At 31.7% G+C, this 13450-nt stretch overlaps 2 protein-coding genes across 3 annotated transcripts in view; one reads left to right on the top strand and one right to left on the bottom strand.

The window, feature by feature from the left end:
* LOC105782722 (pentatricopeptide repeat-containing protein At5g18390, mitochondrial) overlaps window positions 1-13450 on the top strand; it is a 62212-nt gene that overhangs the window by 9356 nt on the left and 39406 nt on the right. The window lies entirely within an intron of this gene.
* On the bottom strand, window positions 5596-6725 carry LOC105783779 (germin-like protein subfamily 1 member 13). The gene is made up of 2 exons (XM_012609424.2): window positions 6512-6725; window positions 5596-6413 (listed from the first exon to the last, which is right to left on the bottom strand). The coding sequence occupies exons 1-2, from the start codon at window positions 6708-6710 to the stop codon at window positions 5869-5871; spliced, it is 744 nt and encodes a 247-aa protein (XP_012464878.1). The 5' UTR covers window positions 6711-6725; the 3' UTR covers window positions 5596-5868.

Below are 13450 nucleotides of genomic sequence, written 5' to 3'. Positions count from 1 at the left end.
TAAAAAAAAAAATTAAGAACAATTTTTTGTATATAATTTTTGGCCAATACATTTTATATATTTGTAATACCCAATTATTGTCCGGGCCCAACTAAGCCTAAGGCCCAAACCCATTACAAGCCCAAGTCATTAACCCAAATCCCTAGCCTAACCAGCAGAGAGCCTTGACGCCACCATCGCCCTATGCCGCAACTGCCCACGTTCTTCCCTCGCAACAACATCCCACGTCTCAGCAACCTCCAGCGCCGTGCATGCCCCACGTCGCAGCAATTCCCATACACGCATGTACCTGCAATAAAAAGAACCACGAGCAGCAAGCAAAATGGGGGGGATAGCAAGTTGTAAAAAAGATTTAGGGGGGCTATATAAAAGGGAAATCGAATCTGTAAAATGGGGGGTTAGCAAAATTTTTTGGATTGAAAATTTAAAAAAGAAAATACAAGAGAGAACAAAGATTTTTTTGAAGGTGGCGGATTTTGGTTCTTTTTTTCCTCTGTTCTTTTTTTTTACTATTTTTATTTTATTTTATTTTCCTTTTGTTTCTCAAAACAAAACAAAAAACGAGGAGGGGAAGGAAGGGAGGACTTACCGTTGTGAGTCGTCGGAAGGTGTCCCCGATTCGTCGGATTCTAGCGGAAATGGGAAAGGACTTGAACGGCAGAGGGGAGGGTCTGAAACAGCAAAGAGGAAGTGCTGCTGCGGCGCATTTCAAGTGACAGAAGGGAAATGATTTTATAGGGTTCAAAATGGGCCATTTGCGCATTTAGTCCTTATGATTTTATGGTATTTTCTAAATTCTTTATTTATCACTTTTAAATTTTGCAACATATATTATGATTGTTTCAATTAGTCCAATAGTGTGTAGCGCTTTAGGGCGAGTTGGAAAATTGCTCTTCCGGTCCTTTCTCTATTGCACCTGTTTTAATTTACTCCCTTTCTTGTTTTTTATTTTCAAATTTAGCTCTCAACTTCTGTTTGGAATTTTAATTTAGTCCTTAATTTGTTTATTTTTATTATATTGTGTATATTGTTTATTATTATAATTATTATTATTATATTATTATTGTATTTATATGTGTGCGCCTATATATATATATTAATATACATATATATTATAAATGTTTTAAGTATATAGATAGTACGTGTATATATTTTATTATCATATATTTTATTTTTATAGTTCGTACATATTTTATATACACTCATTTTTTTATATAATAATATTTATGTTTTCATGTTTTATAATTCATATGTATATACATTTTGTAATATGTACATATATTTTGCATTCTTTTCAACGCTTTTATAAACATTTTCCATGTTTTTATATTTACTAATACATTATATTTATACATTTTAAAAAACATGTATTAATATATTTTATGTGTATTTTATTTTATTATTATTTTTATGACTTGCGCATTTTTTTCTTTCCTTTCCCTCATATTCCTATACGTATTTGCTAAAATTGTTTATATATTATACTTATAAATATATATATATAATTTAAATTAAAATATTTGTTCCATATCGCATTGACATTTTTAATACATTTTTAAATACATTTTGATTTTGTCAAAACATTAAAATTATTTTTATGATTCAAAGATTTTCAAAATAAAAACGATATTCAAAGTTAGGGATTTTCGAGGAAAATTGAGTCCTAACGTATTGGGTTCCGATTTTCTTTGTTAATTCCAAATAACCGAGAATATTCGTTATTTAAAATATATAAACAAAAATCATTTTCAGGAATTCAATATGTTATGTCCTAACGCATTGGGCATGACATATTACTTTCTCGAAATGAAGATTTTCTTTAAAAAATTAATTAAAAAGTGATATTCAAAATTCGGGGATATTGAGAAATTGTACCCTAACGTATTGAGACTCAATTTCTTCGCATGACTTGAATAATTGATTATCCTTTTCAGATTTCAAAATTTGAGTTTAACAAAATCTTTTTAATTTTCGACACCAAGACATTAAATAATCAATTTGGTACCGATTTTTGGGCGTTACGAGGGTGCTAACCCTTCCTCGTACGTAACTGACTCCCGAACTCGTTTTCTCAAATTTCGTAGACCAGAATCGTTTTTAAGGTGAGCCGATCACACCTCAATAAAGGATCGGTGGCGACTCCAATTTTTGTTTTTTAAAGTCGACAACCCAAATTTTTATTTTTCAAAAAATGGTTTCAACAATATTAATTAATGCAAAGTGTGAAAGGAACGACTTTTCAAACAAGTCTCTAACAACTAAATAGTGCTATAGTTAGCATTAATATAATGGAAATAGTTAACATTATCACCAATCGCTCTTGTCGGCTTATTTTTTAATAGTATAAGACTTAAACTATTCAATTTATTCTGAAATTAACTAAGTTGCTTTTTCAACAATATTAGATAAGAATTTCCTACATATTTCTATCAATTATTTTCTTTAATTAATGAATGATTTTATATGTATAGGAAATGAAATACCAAATCAACATCATAAGAAAAACACTACCACATGTTGCCAAATCCATTAATTATTGGAGTCTATGTTAAAAAAAGAAACACACAGAAAGTCAGAAACAAACATTAAGCAGAAATATGGTACTCGCACTAACCAGAAATATGGTACTCGCATTAATACAGACAGAAACAGAAACTTAAAAAAAGAATTTGGCAAAATATCCGCATCTAGTACTCGCACCAAATTCGAGTAAAAGAGATCAATGTAATTACTAATTAGTAAACATTAAGCAAAATACAGACAGAAACAAACAGAAAATGGAAGAAGAAGAAGAAGAAGAAGAAAATGAAGTTACCTGGATTAACTAGAAACAAACAGCCAAACAGAAAATGAAGTTACCCAGATTAACCAGAAACAAACAGACAAAAAATGGAAGGGAATCATCAAGGGATCCATTGTTAATGATTTCTTAAAAGATTCAGACGCAAAAATTAAGCAAAATACAACGATTGTGAATGGTTTATTTTGACAAAATTATTCTAAAAATAGAGCTCCATTTACCTTAAATTGGGTGGAGGATTGGAGGTGGATCGGTATTTTGGAATTGGGAAAAAAAGGGAGGAGGGCACGATAGGTTAGGGATTTTGGAAGATTGGTGGAAACGGAAGTGAAACAAAAATTTAAAACATTTAACTTAAAACTTAAAAGTAGCATATTTTGAAAACTATAAAATATATTTATATATTTAATATATATTAGGGTCGGGCTGGGCCCGGGCCAAAATTTTTTTGCCCAAAAACGGGCCTCATTTTTTGCCCAAGCCTATATTTCGGGCTTATATTTTTACCCGAATCCTCCCATTTTTGGGGCGGGCCATCGGGCCGGGCTTAGTATTTTTCTTGGGCCGAGCCTTGGACAAAATTTCAGGACCATATTTCGGGCCAGGCTCAGGCCTATGAAACGGGTTGAATTTTTCTTGGGCCCGGCCCGGCCCATGAACACCTCTATTTGTATATTCATTTGGAGTTTTTTTTTTCTGGGATTTATTCTTGACCCATTTTATGGCTTTGGATGCCCCCAGCTTGAGTTTCTTGGCTCCCATGAAAGCCGTTGTCTTGGCTCTAGGAAACCCACATTGTCCTTGGGATTTGTTGCTGCCATCTTTTTCGTGGCAATAGCAGCATCCTCATCTTTAATGGAACCAATCCCTTCAAAACCCCATTGATCAGCCCAGCTTGGTGCCTCACTTGCCATACAACTTTCATATCTTTTCAAAGCCAAACTAAAAGAAGGTTCATGCCAACAATCCCAATGATCATAGTTTACCCTAAACTATCCTTTTTCATGTTCCAGCCAAATCTTTTAGCGGTATAAATATGCATACTCCATAAATGCTTTATTGAAGATCATAGTAAAACATGTTCTAAGTGAAGGTCAGTACAATAATATAAAGAATAGAAGAAATGAGAAAAAGAAATAAATAAATAGATAAGAACAGCAGTATAAATTCAAATATTTTTCATTGACTTATTCATCAACAATTATGCCCTTCTGAGACACCCATTGGTTCCCATCCAAGCATCTACTTTGGCTTTTTATTAAGTCCTGGTATTTTTCCATTGGTCTTTTTGTGGATGCCACAATCATACAAAATGTAAGCAAACAAGTAAATAGACAAGAATACGAGTTCAGGCAACGAAAACTCCTGCTATGAAGGCCATTATATGGCTAGCTCTTTTGTACTATATTAACATGTATATAATCACATTATTATACGTACTGAGAACAGTTTCAAAAAAAAAAAATCAATCCTTTTTAACCTTTGACAAACAGAAAATGATTTATGGAAGACAGAGATGAAAGCAAAGCAAAGCAAATGAAATGAAGAAAGTGAAAAAATAGAAGGTTTAATGGAAGATGACAAATTGTTGTTTTGTTGTTTGTAAAGTGTCAGCATAGGTGTTATAGTGTGCAGTTAAATCAATATATAGCACCTTCGCTTTCTTGTATGAAAATTTAAGTTGGATTTGGTTAAAGGTATGACAGGAAAGCAAGATTTGTGTTGGGTAGGGGTGAGCATTCGATCGAGTTGAATCGAATTGAATAAAGAAATTTCGAGTTAGTCGAGTTGACGAATCCTATTTTAGCAATCGAACTCAATTTAAATTTTTTTCGAATCGAGACAAAAAATTTCGAGTCGAATTAACGAATCTTATTATTTATACTTAATGTTGCGTTTATATGGACCAATTTTTTAACTAGTAAACGAAGTACAAAATTATTTAACTACATAAACAACGTAATTTACTTAATAATTACATGTAAAGAACTATTTTAGGCATGCAAAGTAACTCTACATAACTCTACAAGATGATCATTGTAGTCATAATTCGAGTCAGTTATATAAGCTATGACACAACACGCATAATTATATTTACCATGATCGTGGGACCAAACAAGAAGCCAAAGAGAAAGTGGGGGTGTGGGGGAAGGAATCAGAGTTAAAAATCAAAGCTTTTAGGTTAATATTGAGTAAAGGAAAAAGGAAAAGCGGAGGAATTCGAGAAAGAAAGAAACTGTGTAGGCAAAGTAAGGTTGATGGGGTTAATAGTTTTGACTATTAATTATTTAAAAAAATGTAAACATTTTATCAAAATGAGGTATGTACTACTATCCTTTCTTAGAAATAGATACAAGGTCAATTAGAAATAGATAAAAATATTTTCTTTTACAAAATATCTTATCGTAAACCTAATCATTTGTTGATGTTATCCAGATGAGTTTAATAAAAATAAAACTCTCTTACATCTATCTTCTCCTACTTAAAACTCCTACTATTCCACAAGGCCACAAGGTTAAAGGCAGCGCCCATCTGGTTAAAACTCTTGCATATCTAATGCATTCACTTGTATAATTATTTCTTTAATTTTATATACTTGAATTGAGTTTGAGATATATTATTTTAAATACAGATGAATTTGGATTACATTAAAAAAAATTCCCAAGGAGTAAATTTCAAGCCATTTCTTAAAATCGATTTGTTGTTTCATCATAATCGAGTTTGAAGAGATTTCGCAACATTCTTATCAAGTTTACCTTAACATATGTACATAGGTGTTCAAGTAGTACGGAACATAAGCAAGGGAGATTACTTGTTAAGGCTACTATGATCCAAATACAATGCTACATGTATATGTATTAGTGGCTGATCGTATTTAAATCCTAGAGCATTACATATTCTGATTTTATATCCCAAATCAGGAGACTGGATAGGTACATAATAGACCAGGTTGTTTATTGCATGATACTTAGTAGAATACTATGACTTCAATAAGAAATTGCATGGAATCATTATTTCAAACAAGCAGTCAAATTTCTGGGGTTTTGATTCGGTTCTTAAAGGAGTGGTTAATCCGACCAGAACCGGGACTGGAGATATTGGACCACAGTCTTGTCCAACTGGAAGGCCTTGGTCAGAACATCTGGGTTGATCAGTGGGTTTGAGCCAAACACTGCATTAGCAATGGTGATAACCCCAGCATTTTGGCTGCTCAGACCTGCAAATGCAACAGCCTCAGTTTTCCCTATGTTGAACTGAAAATGAATCAAACCGATAGGGAAGACAAAAACATCTCCAGGGTTTAGGATTTTAGTGAAGAGACGGTTGTCTGGATTTGATGTAACGAAGCCCACATAAAGTGTGCCTTTAATAACGACTAGTATTTCGGTTCCACGAGGGTGAGTGTGAGGAGGGTTAAGACCGTAAGGGGCATAGTCGATCCGAACAAGAGATATACCGAGAGTGTTAAGTCCTGGTATTTGATCAACACTGACGGTGGTGACATTTGATCCAACTAGATTTGATGTGTTCCCTGGCTTGTTTAGGCCTGAGAAGAAGAAATCTTCTGCCACAGCAAGCTTTGGGTCTTCGCAAAATTTGCCATTCACAAACACTGCAATGAAGAAATGTTGAAAGTTATATTAAAGCATGGAAGCTAAACTGAATGTTCTTCATCTTAGGCAGTATGAACATAAAGTCTTGAATGCCTACCTCCATTCTTGATGTCATTGATAGCCACACAAAAGTCCTGGAGAGGACTGGGATCGAAGGCCGAGGCCAATGAGCAAGCGAAAGCCAAGAGGGTAAAAGCAATAACAGTGAAGTGAGTTCCTTTCATTATGATATATTGACTTAGCCGGTTGTTTGCTATTGCTTTGGAGAAGATTGAGAAACTTTGCATGGCAGACATGGCTATTTATAGGTGGAAACCAAAGATCTGGTCATTGTTTTCGCTAAGTAGCAGGTAAAGACTCTGACAAGCAACCGGCCACGTAATCTTATATAAGACCTGAGGAGGTGCACGAAGACTTTTCAAGAAGAATATATATATATATATTCAAAATTTTAATCATTTAATCTTGTTTCATTTTACTAATTCCATGGATCTGTATGCATAAGTGACCAGTCTCTGACTATGTGGGTTCTTTCCTCTTATCCAATAGTATGCCTCTAAAATTTTTTTACTCAATAAATGGGAACAACGCAATCCTCCAGAAGCTGTGAGATAATGGCATGCCTCTAAATTATCTACCATCTCCAAGTTGAATGTTATCTTAATATTTCATTCAACTTTCAATCTTATCAGTGCCAATTCATTGATAATTAAGATCTAATAATTAAGAATACAAGACTTTTTTGTTTCTGTGGGTGGCCCTTTTTTTTCGGTTTATTTCAATGAAGATAATCAATGTTCATTTATTTCTTTACTATTTATGCTGCAAAGGCTCCATCAAATTTTACGTAGAACTCAATCAAATTAACATACAAGTAACATTATTCATGAAGCAGAAATGCAATAAGTTTATGATAGTCTTAGCTTCTTTTTTTTTTTTCCCCTTTTTGATCATAAAACAGCATTCGGATACAGGGAAGATGTCTTCTACCAGATTTGATTAGCATTCACCATGATAATTTGCAACTACGTTCTAAGTTACGTCGTGGTTATGGTGGTAATAATCATAAAATCGAATCTTATAATAGACTTAATGCTAACATCGGTAGGAGTGTTAAATTTTAGATATGTTTTAGTATATAGGTTATCAATAAATTAATTCAATTGGTAATATTTAATTACTTGATAATTTATTTTAACAAAGAGAAGTAAAATTTTTCTTATTTTGAAGAAGTTTTATTTTATTTTATTATAATTATTATTATCTTTCTAATTTCAAGTTTAAATTTATACTAACTTTTCTTTGTTAATTAGTATTTGGTACATTCAGTGGATTTTTTCATTCCACAAACATCTTTACAAGATAATCATGTGTCTTTTTATATATTTTTAAATATTTTATTATACCTTATAAAATATTTGTCAACTCGTGAGTCTAAAAATTTCAATAACAAGATACCAAATGTTATTTATTGTTTATTTTATATCTAAATATTGTAATACATGTATAATAAATAAGTTGTTTTTCCATATTATTACACTAATAATGATGGGATAAGTCACAGGGATCAAAGATGAAAAGGAAGACAAATAACCTTGTTTTTTACAAAAAATTCCTCAATTATATTTTCCTTTTTTTTTCTAATTCTAGAAAATAATTCTAATTTATTATTAAGCAAGAGTAAATACCTATGTAACTTGTTTTAACTAGAGGTGTCCATGGGCCGGGACGGGCCGGGTTTGGGCCGGGCCCACAAAAAATTTTAGCCCACTACCTAGGCCCGGGCTCGGCCCGAAATATGGGCCTGATATTTTGCCCAGGCCCGGCCCGAGGAAAAATATGGAACCCAAGCCCGGCCCGGCCCGGCCTATTTTTTAATTAAAATTAAAATTATATTTTTATTAAAATTAAAACTAATTGTTATTAAAATTGTATCAAATTATATTTTTTTATACTAGTCAACATTTTGTAAAATCTAACATTTTGTTAGTAAAATTATTAATTGTTAATTGTATTAATTGTTACTAAAATTATCAAATTGTATCAAATTATTAATTATTAATTGTTACTAACATTTTGTTAGTAAAATTATTAATTGTTAATTGTATTAATTGTTAGTAAAATTATCAAATTATATCAAATTATTAATTGTTAATTGTATTAATTGTTGTAACAAAATCTAACATTTTGTAACTTAAAATAAAACCAAAACTAGTATATTTTAAAATTAAAAAATATATATATATTTAATATATTTTTGGCGGTAGGGCACGCCTCGGCAAAATTTTTGGCTCGAGCCCGGCCCGTTTTCTAAACTGGCCTCATTTTTTGTCCAATCCCATATTTCGGGCCTATATTTTTACTCAAACCCTCCCATATTTCGGGCAGGCCGTCAAGCCGGGCCGGGCCGCCCAGCCCATGGACACCTCTAGTTTTAACCCCCAAAAAACCTATGTAACTTGTATGTAAAGCTGATGATTTTTAGTAATAAAATAAGACCAAAATCATTCCAATTTATAGAGGTTTAAGAGTCTGTAGGAGCTCTCATTGAGCTCCAAAGTCAGCGTTTTCTTTGACAGTTACCTATAGAGGTGTCCATGGGCCGGGCGGCCCGTCCCGGCCCGGCGGTCCGCCCGAAATATTGGAGGGTTTGAGTAAAAATATAAGCCTGAAATATGGGCTTGGGTAAAAAATGAGGTCCGTTTAGAAAACGGGTCGGGCCTCGAGTAAAATTTTTTTGACCCGAGCCCGGCCCAGCCCGAAAATATGTTAAATATATATATATATTTTATTTTTAAAATATACTAGTTTTAGTAACAATTAATTCAATTAACAATTAATAATTTTACTAACAAAATGTTAGATTTTACAAAATGTTGACTAGTATAAAAAAAATATAATTTGATACAATTTTAATAACAATTAGTTTTAATTTTAATAAAAATATAATTTTAATTTTAATTAAAAAACGGGCCGGGCCGGGCTCAAGTTCCATATTTTTCCCCGAGCCGGGCCTGGGTAAAATATCAGGCCCATATTTCGGGCCAGGCCGGGCTGAGCCCGGGCCTAGGAAGTGGGCTGAATTTTTTGTGGGCCTAGCCCAAACCCGGCCCGGTCCTACTCATGGACACCTCTAGTTACCTATATATTAGCTAGTGATAAAGTTTTACCAATTGAAGCAAAATTTCTCGTAAATTACTTGGTGGCTTCATTCATAACCCATCAACGTTGATCAAAAAAAATACATAGATTTTTTGCACAAAGTTATCAAATAAAAAAATACGAGTTGTTAAAAGATTGGTAGTCGAAAATGACATTAAACAACGGATAAAATATCCTGACAAAGGGATTGAAAACGTCCAAGATTGACGTTCACACTTTAATTAAAAGCTTTGAGAAAATTATGCCAATGATCCCAAGTTTTGGCTAGCTAGTCTTTTTTACGTGGCAACTGGCAAGAAACGAAAGACTTTTGGCTACATCGAAGCCCATTCCCCAAAGTGCCTCTGTTTGAAATGGTCACAAAGCGATTGTTTTACCAAGTTTGGTACTGATATTAAGTTTCTAAATATGAAACTAATCCCCATTTAATGCACCACTTTTCTGCATGTTCATTCAAATCCTGTTCTAAGAAGAGTTCCAAAATTTCATGGCTAAAGCTAGGGACATGTACGAGAAAAGAAACTTGTTGAGGTGGCATTTCATACGTTTGGATTTCAAATCTTAGTATCTGCAACCATTTGTAATAGAAAATTTTTTTCCTTTCTTGACGCAAAATTTGTTTTCGTTAGTTAAATATGAAGAAACTTGATTTATTGAAGGATTCTCATGAGTCATGAATGCTTTGATTATGTGGAAGGTAATTCAACTAAAATATTTATACAAAGAAGTGGTTCAGGTTAACTACTACTTTGAACTTGACCAGATGGAAGGACCCATACTAAATAATTTGGATATATAATATCTGCTGGCTGCTGCAACCATAGGACAGTTGGTATCTTTGGTGTAGAAAGATTATTTTTCTGCATAAGGCTGCTTATGCCACAGTGTCCAAACTTGGAACCTTATAAAACAAGCCTTTTGTCAAATCATAAAATCCAGTCATCTTAGGAATTAATGTACTGTTTTCTCTGAAAACTCCATGCAAATATTTTTCATTTCTCGATTCTCTAACAACTCTGTTAGCCAGCAAGTTTAGGCTGAGCTACTTACCAAACCTACTTCTTTAATTTTTTTTTCCCTTCTTTTATAATGATATTTAAATCTTTCTAGATTCTTAAACTCATGTTTATATTAGTTTCTTGTGTCACAACCCTACTTAGGGTATTACGTATTCTTAATACTTCGTTTTACATAGACTTTAACACGCTCTATTTGTATTATCCCCTTTTCATATTATTGTTTTCCTTGTCTAAAAAATATCAAATTCAACCTTAATTGAATTGAACCACACTACCTGTAATACCCAATTTTAGTCCGGGCTCACAAAAAAATAATAAATCCAAAATAATAAAACAAAGTCTAAGTCCAATAATATCATTTGGCCCGATCGGAATGGCCCATTACTTGAAAAGGTTGAAGGTCCATTTACAAGTTTATGGAAACATAATCTTCAAGGATATGCAATCTTAGATATGATATGCAATTTTAGAAGATATGATTTTATAATCTTAGAGATTTAATTTGTAGATACCCTTTAATCTTAGCCGTTGATGTAATTGATCTGTAACATTGGATTTGGGGAGGCTCAACTATAAACAGAGGCATATCCCTTCATTGTAAGGGGCTGGAGTTGCGTGTAATAATAATTCTTAAGAGTATTCACTCAAATTTCTCTCTCTCTTGCGTTCTTATTTTCTGTGGCTTGTTCTTATTTTGTTGATTTGTGTATAATTTATTTATTGATCTGTATATTGTTGATTTCAAATCTCTTTTTCTCTTATTATTCATTTTCAAATTCATTATTTTCAAATTTGTTTACATTTTATTTTGCCTTTTTTTTATACTCTTTGTTTTAAGTTCATTGGTCTTTGATTATTGATGCTATTTAATCCTCTATTTGTTATTTTAGTTTTTTATTATTAAATTAATTATTTTAATATTATTAATACTATTATGTGGCATCATTAATCTTGTATCATTATTATTTACTTTTTATGCCTTTAAATTTCAAATTTTGTTATATATATGCATGTATACATACATACGTTTTATAATATATACATATATGTACACATTTTTAATTTTTATAAATATATATATACACATACTTTTATATATATTTTATGTTTCATAAATTTATTTACATACTTATATATATATATATATATATATTACATATTAAAATATGTATATTTATATTTTTTATTTTTATAATTCACATACATATATATTTTTCTTATATGTACATATATATATTTTATATTTTATAATTTTATCTATTTCTTTGTTATTATTATTGCTTTACTTGATGTTTATTTATTTATTTATTTATTCACATGACCATTATTATCATTATTATATTCTTTAAATGCTTCGGTTTTATTTGTTTATTTACTTGATATTGTGTATACATGATTGATTTGTTTTTTTATTTATCTTTTCATTATTATTATTATTATTGTTCTTGATCATGCTATTTATATTTATATTATCACAATTGTTACTCCATTATATAATTTTTACCCAAATTCGTATAAACAGAAAATTTTGAAAAAATAAATGCAATACTCGGTATTTGAAATCTTCGAGAGGATTGAGCCCTAACGTATTGGGTTCCAACTCTTTCGTTGAATCAGAATAATGGAGAATACTTTTTAATCAAAACATAAATAAAAAGCTCATTATCGAGAATTCAATACGTTGTGTCCTAACGCATTGGATATGACACGTTATTTTCTCGAGATGAGGATTTTTTCTAAAAATAATAAAGGTAACATTCAATGTTTAGAATTTTGAGAAATTGTGCTTTAACGTATTGGGCTGCGATTTATTCATCTGACTTAAACAATTGAACATCCTTTTAAATTTTATTGCACGAGTTTTTTTGGACAAGCTTGTTTTTGAGGAAGTGAAATATCATGCCCTAACTCATTGGGTGTGACATTTTCTCTTTTCGAAATGAGAGGGTCTTATCGAGTAACTTGTTTTATATAAGTTTTTAAAAAAAAACAAAAGATCATATTTTAAATCTCTTCAAAATTTTCAATTTTCGACATTAATACATTAATTAATTAACTAGGTACCAATTATTGGGCGTTACGAGAGTGCTAATCCTTCCTCGTACGTAACCGACTTTCGAACCCATTTTTTCTGATTTTCGTGGACCAAACTCGTTGTTTTAATAAAGTCAAATCGCTTATTAAAAATAACTACTTTTTGAGGTGACCCGATCACACCAAAATAAAAAGGATCGGTGGCAACTCCCATTTTCATTTTTTTTTCAAAATCCAAGTCGACCCCGTTTTTCAAAATAAAAATGGTTTCGACACCACCAATTAAAGAAGCAACTTGAATTCTAGCCACTAGGATAGGTAGTTGAGCCCAAATGCTTTGCAAGTCTATGGAATGTATTGGAAAAGCCCCCTTTTTCTACTAAGCTTAGGCCACCTTATTAGACCCTAACTGTTGGTAATCCTTATGTCCAAAGTTATTGCAGACTAGTTCTTGGTGATAATATATATAGACATGCAAAACCAAATTGGGTCAGTGCCAACATTTTCAGCCTTCCATTTTCTTAAAATATTTACATCTCATAAGTATTTGAATGAGTACGATGGTATGATATTCCAAACTTACAAAACTTAGGGAAAATTAAGCATGATCGTGTTAGATATATACCCACATCCGAGTTAGAAAGATTCCAACTTATTTTACAAGAATTTGGGTTCCTGTGTAAGACAATGAGCATATGTTTTTAGCAAATTTTTACATCAACTTGAATACATAAGCATATTGATTGAGAATTGTTAAAAATTTTTAAAAACAATTAGTCTACAAATATGATAAATTAACTTTGCTTAATGTTCGTTCTAAT

This window comes from Gossypium raimondii, chromosome 13, assembly GCF_025698545.1.
Source record: "Gossypium raimondii isolate GPD5lz chromosome 13, ASM2569854v1, whole genome shotgun sequence".
NCBI classification, from domain to species: Eukaryota; Viridiplantae; Streptophyta; class Magnoliopsida; order Malvales; family Malvaceae; genus Gossypium; species Gossypium raimondii.
The sequence above is the reverse complement of the archived record's forward strand: the minus strand, read 5'-3'. Positions and strand labels throughout refer to the sequence as shown.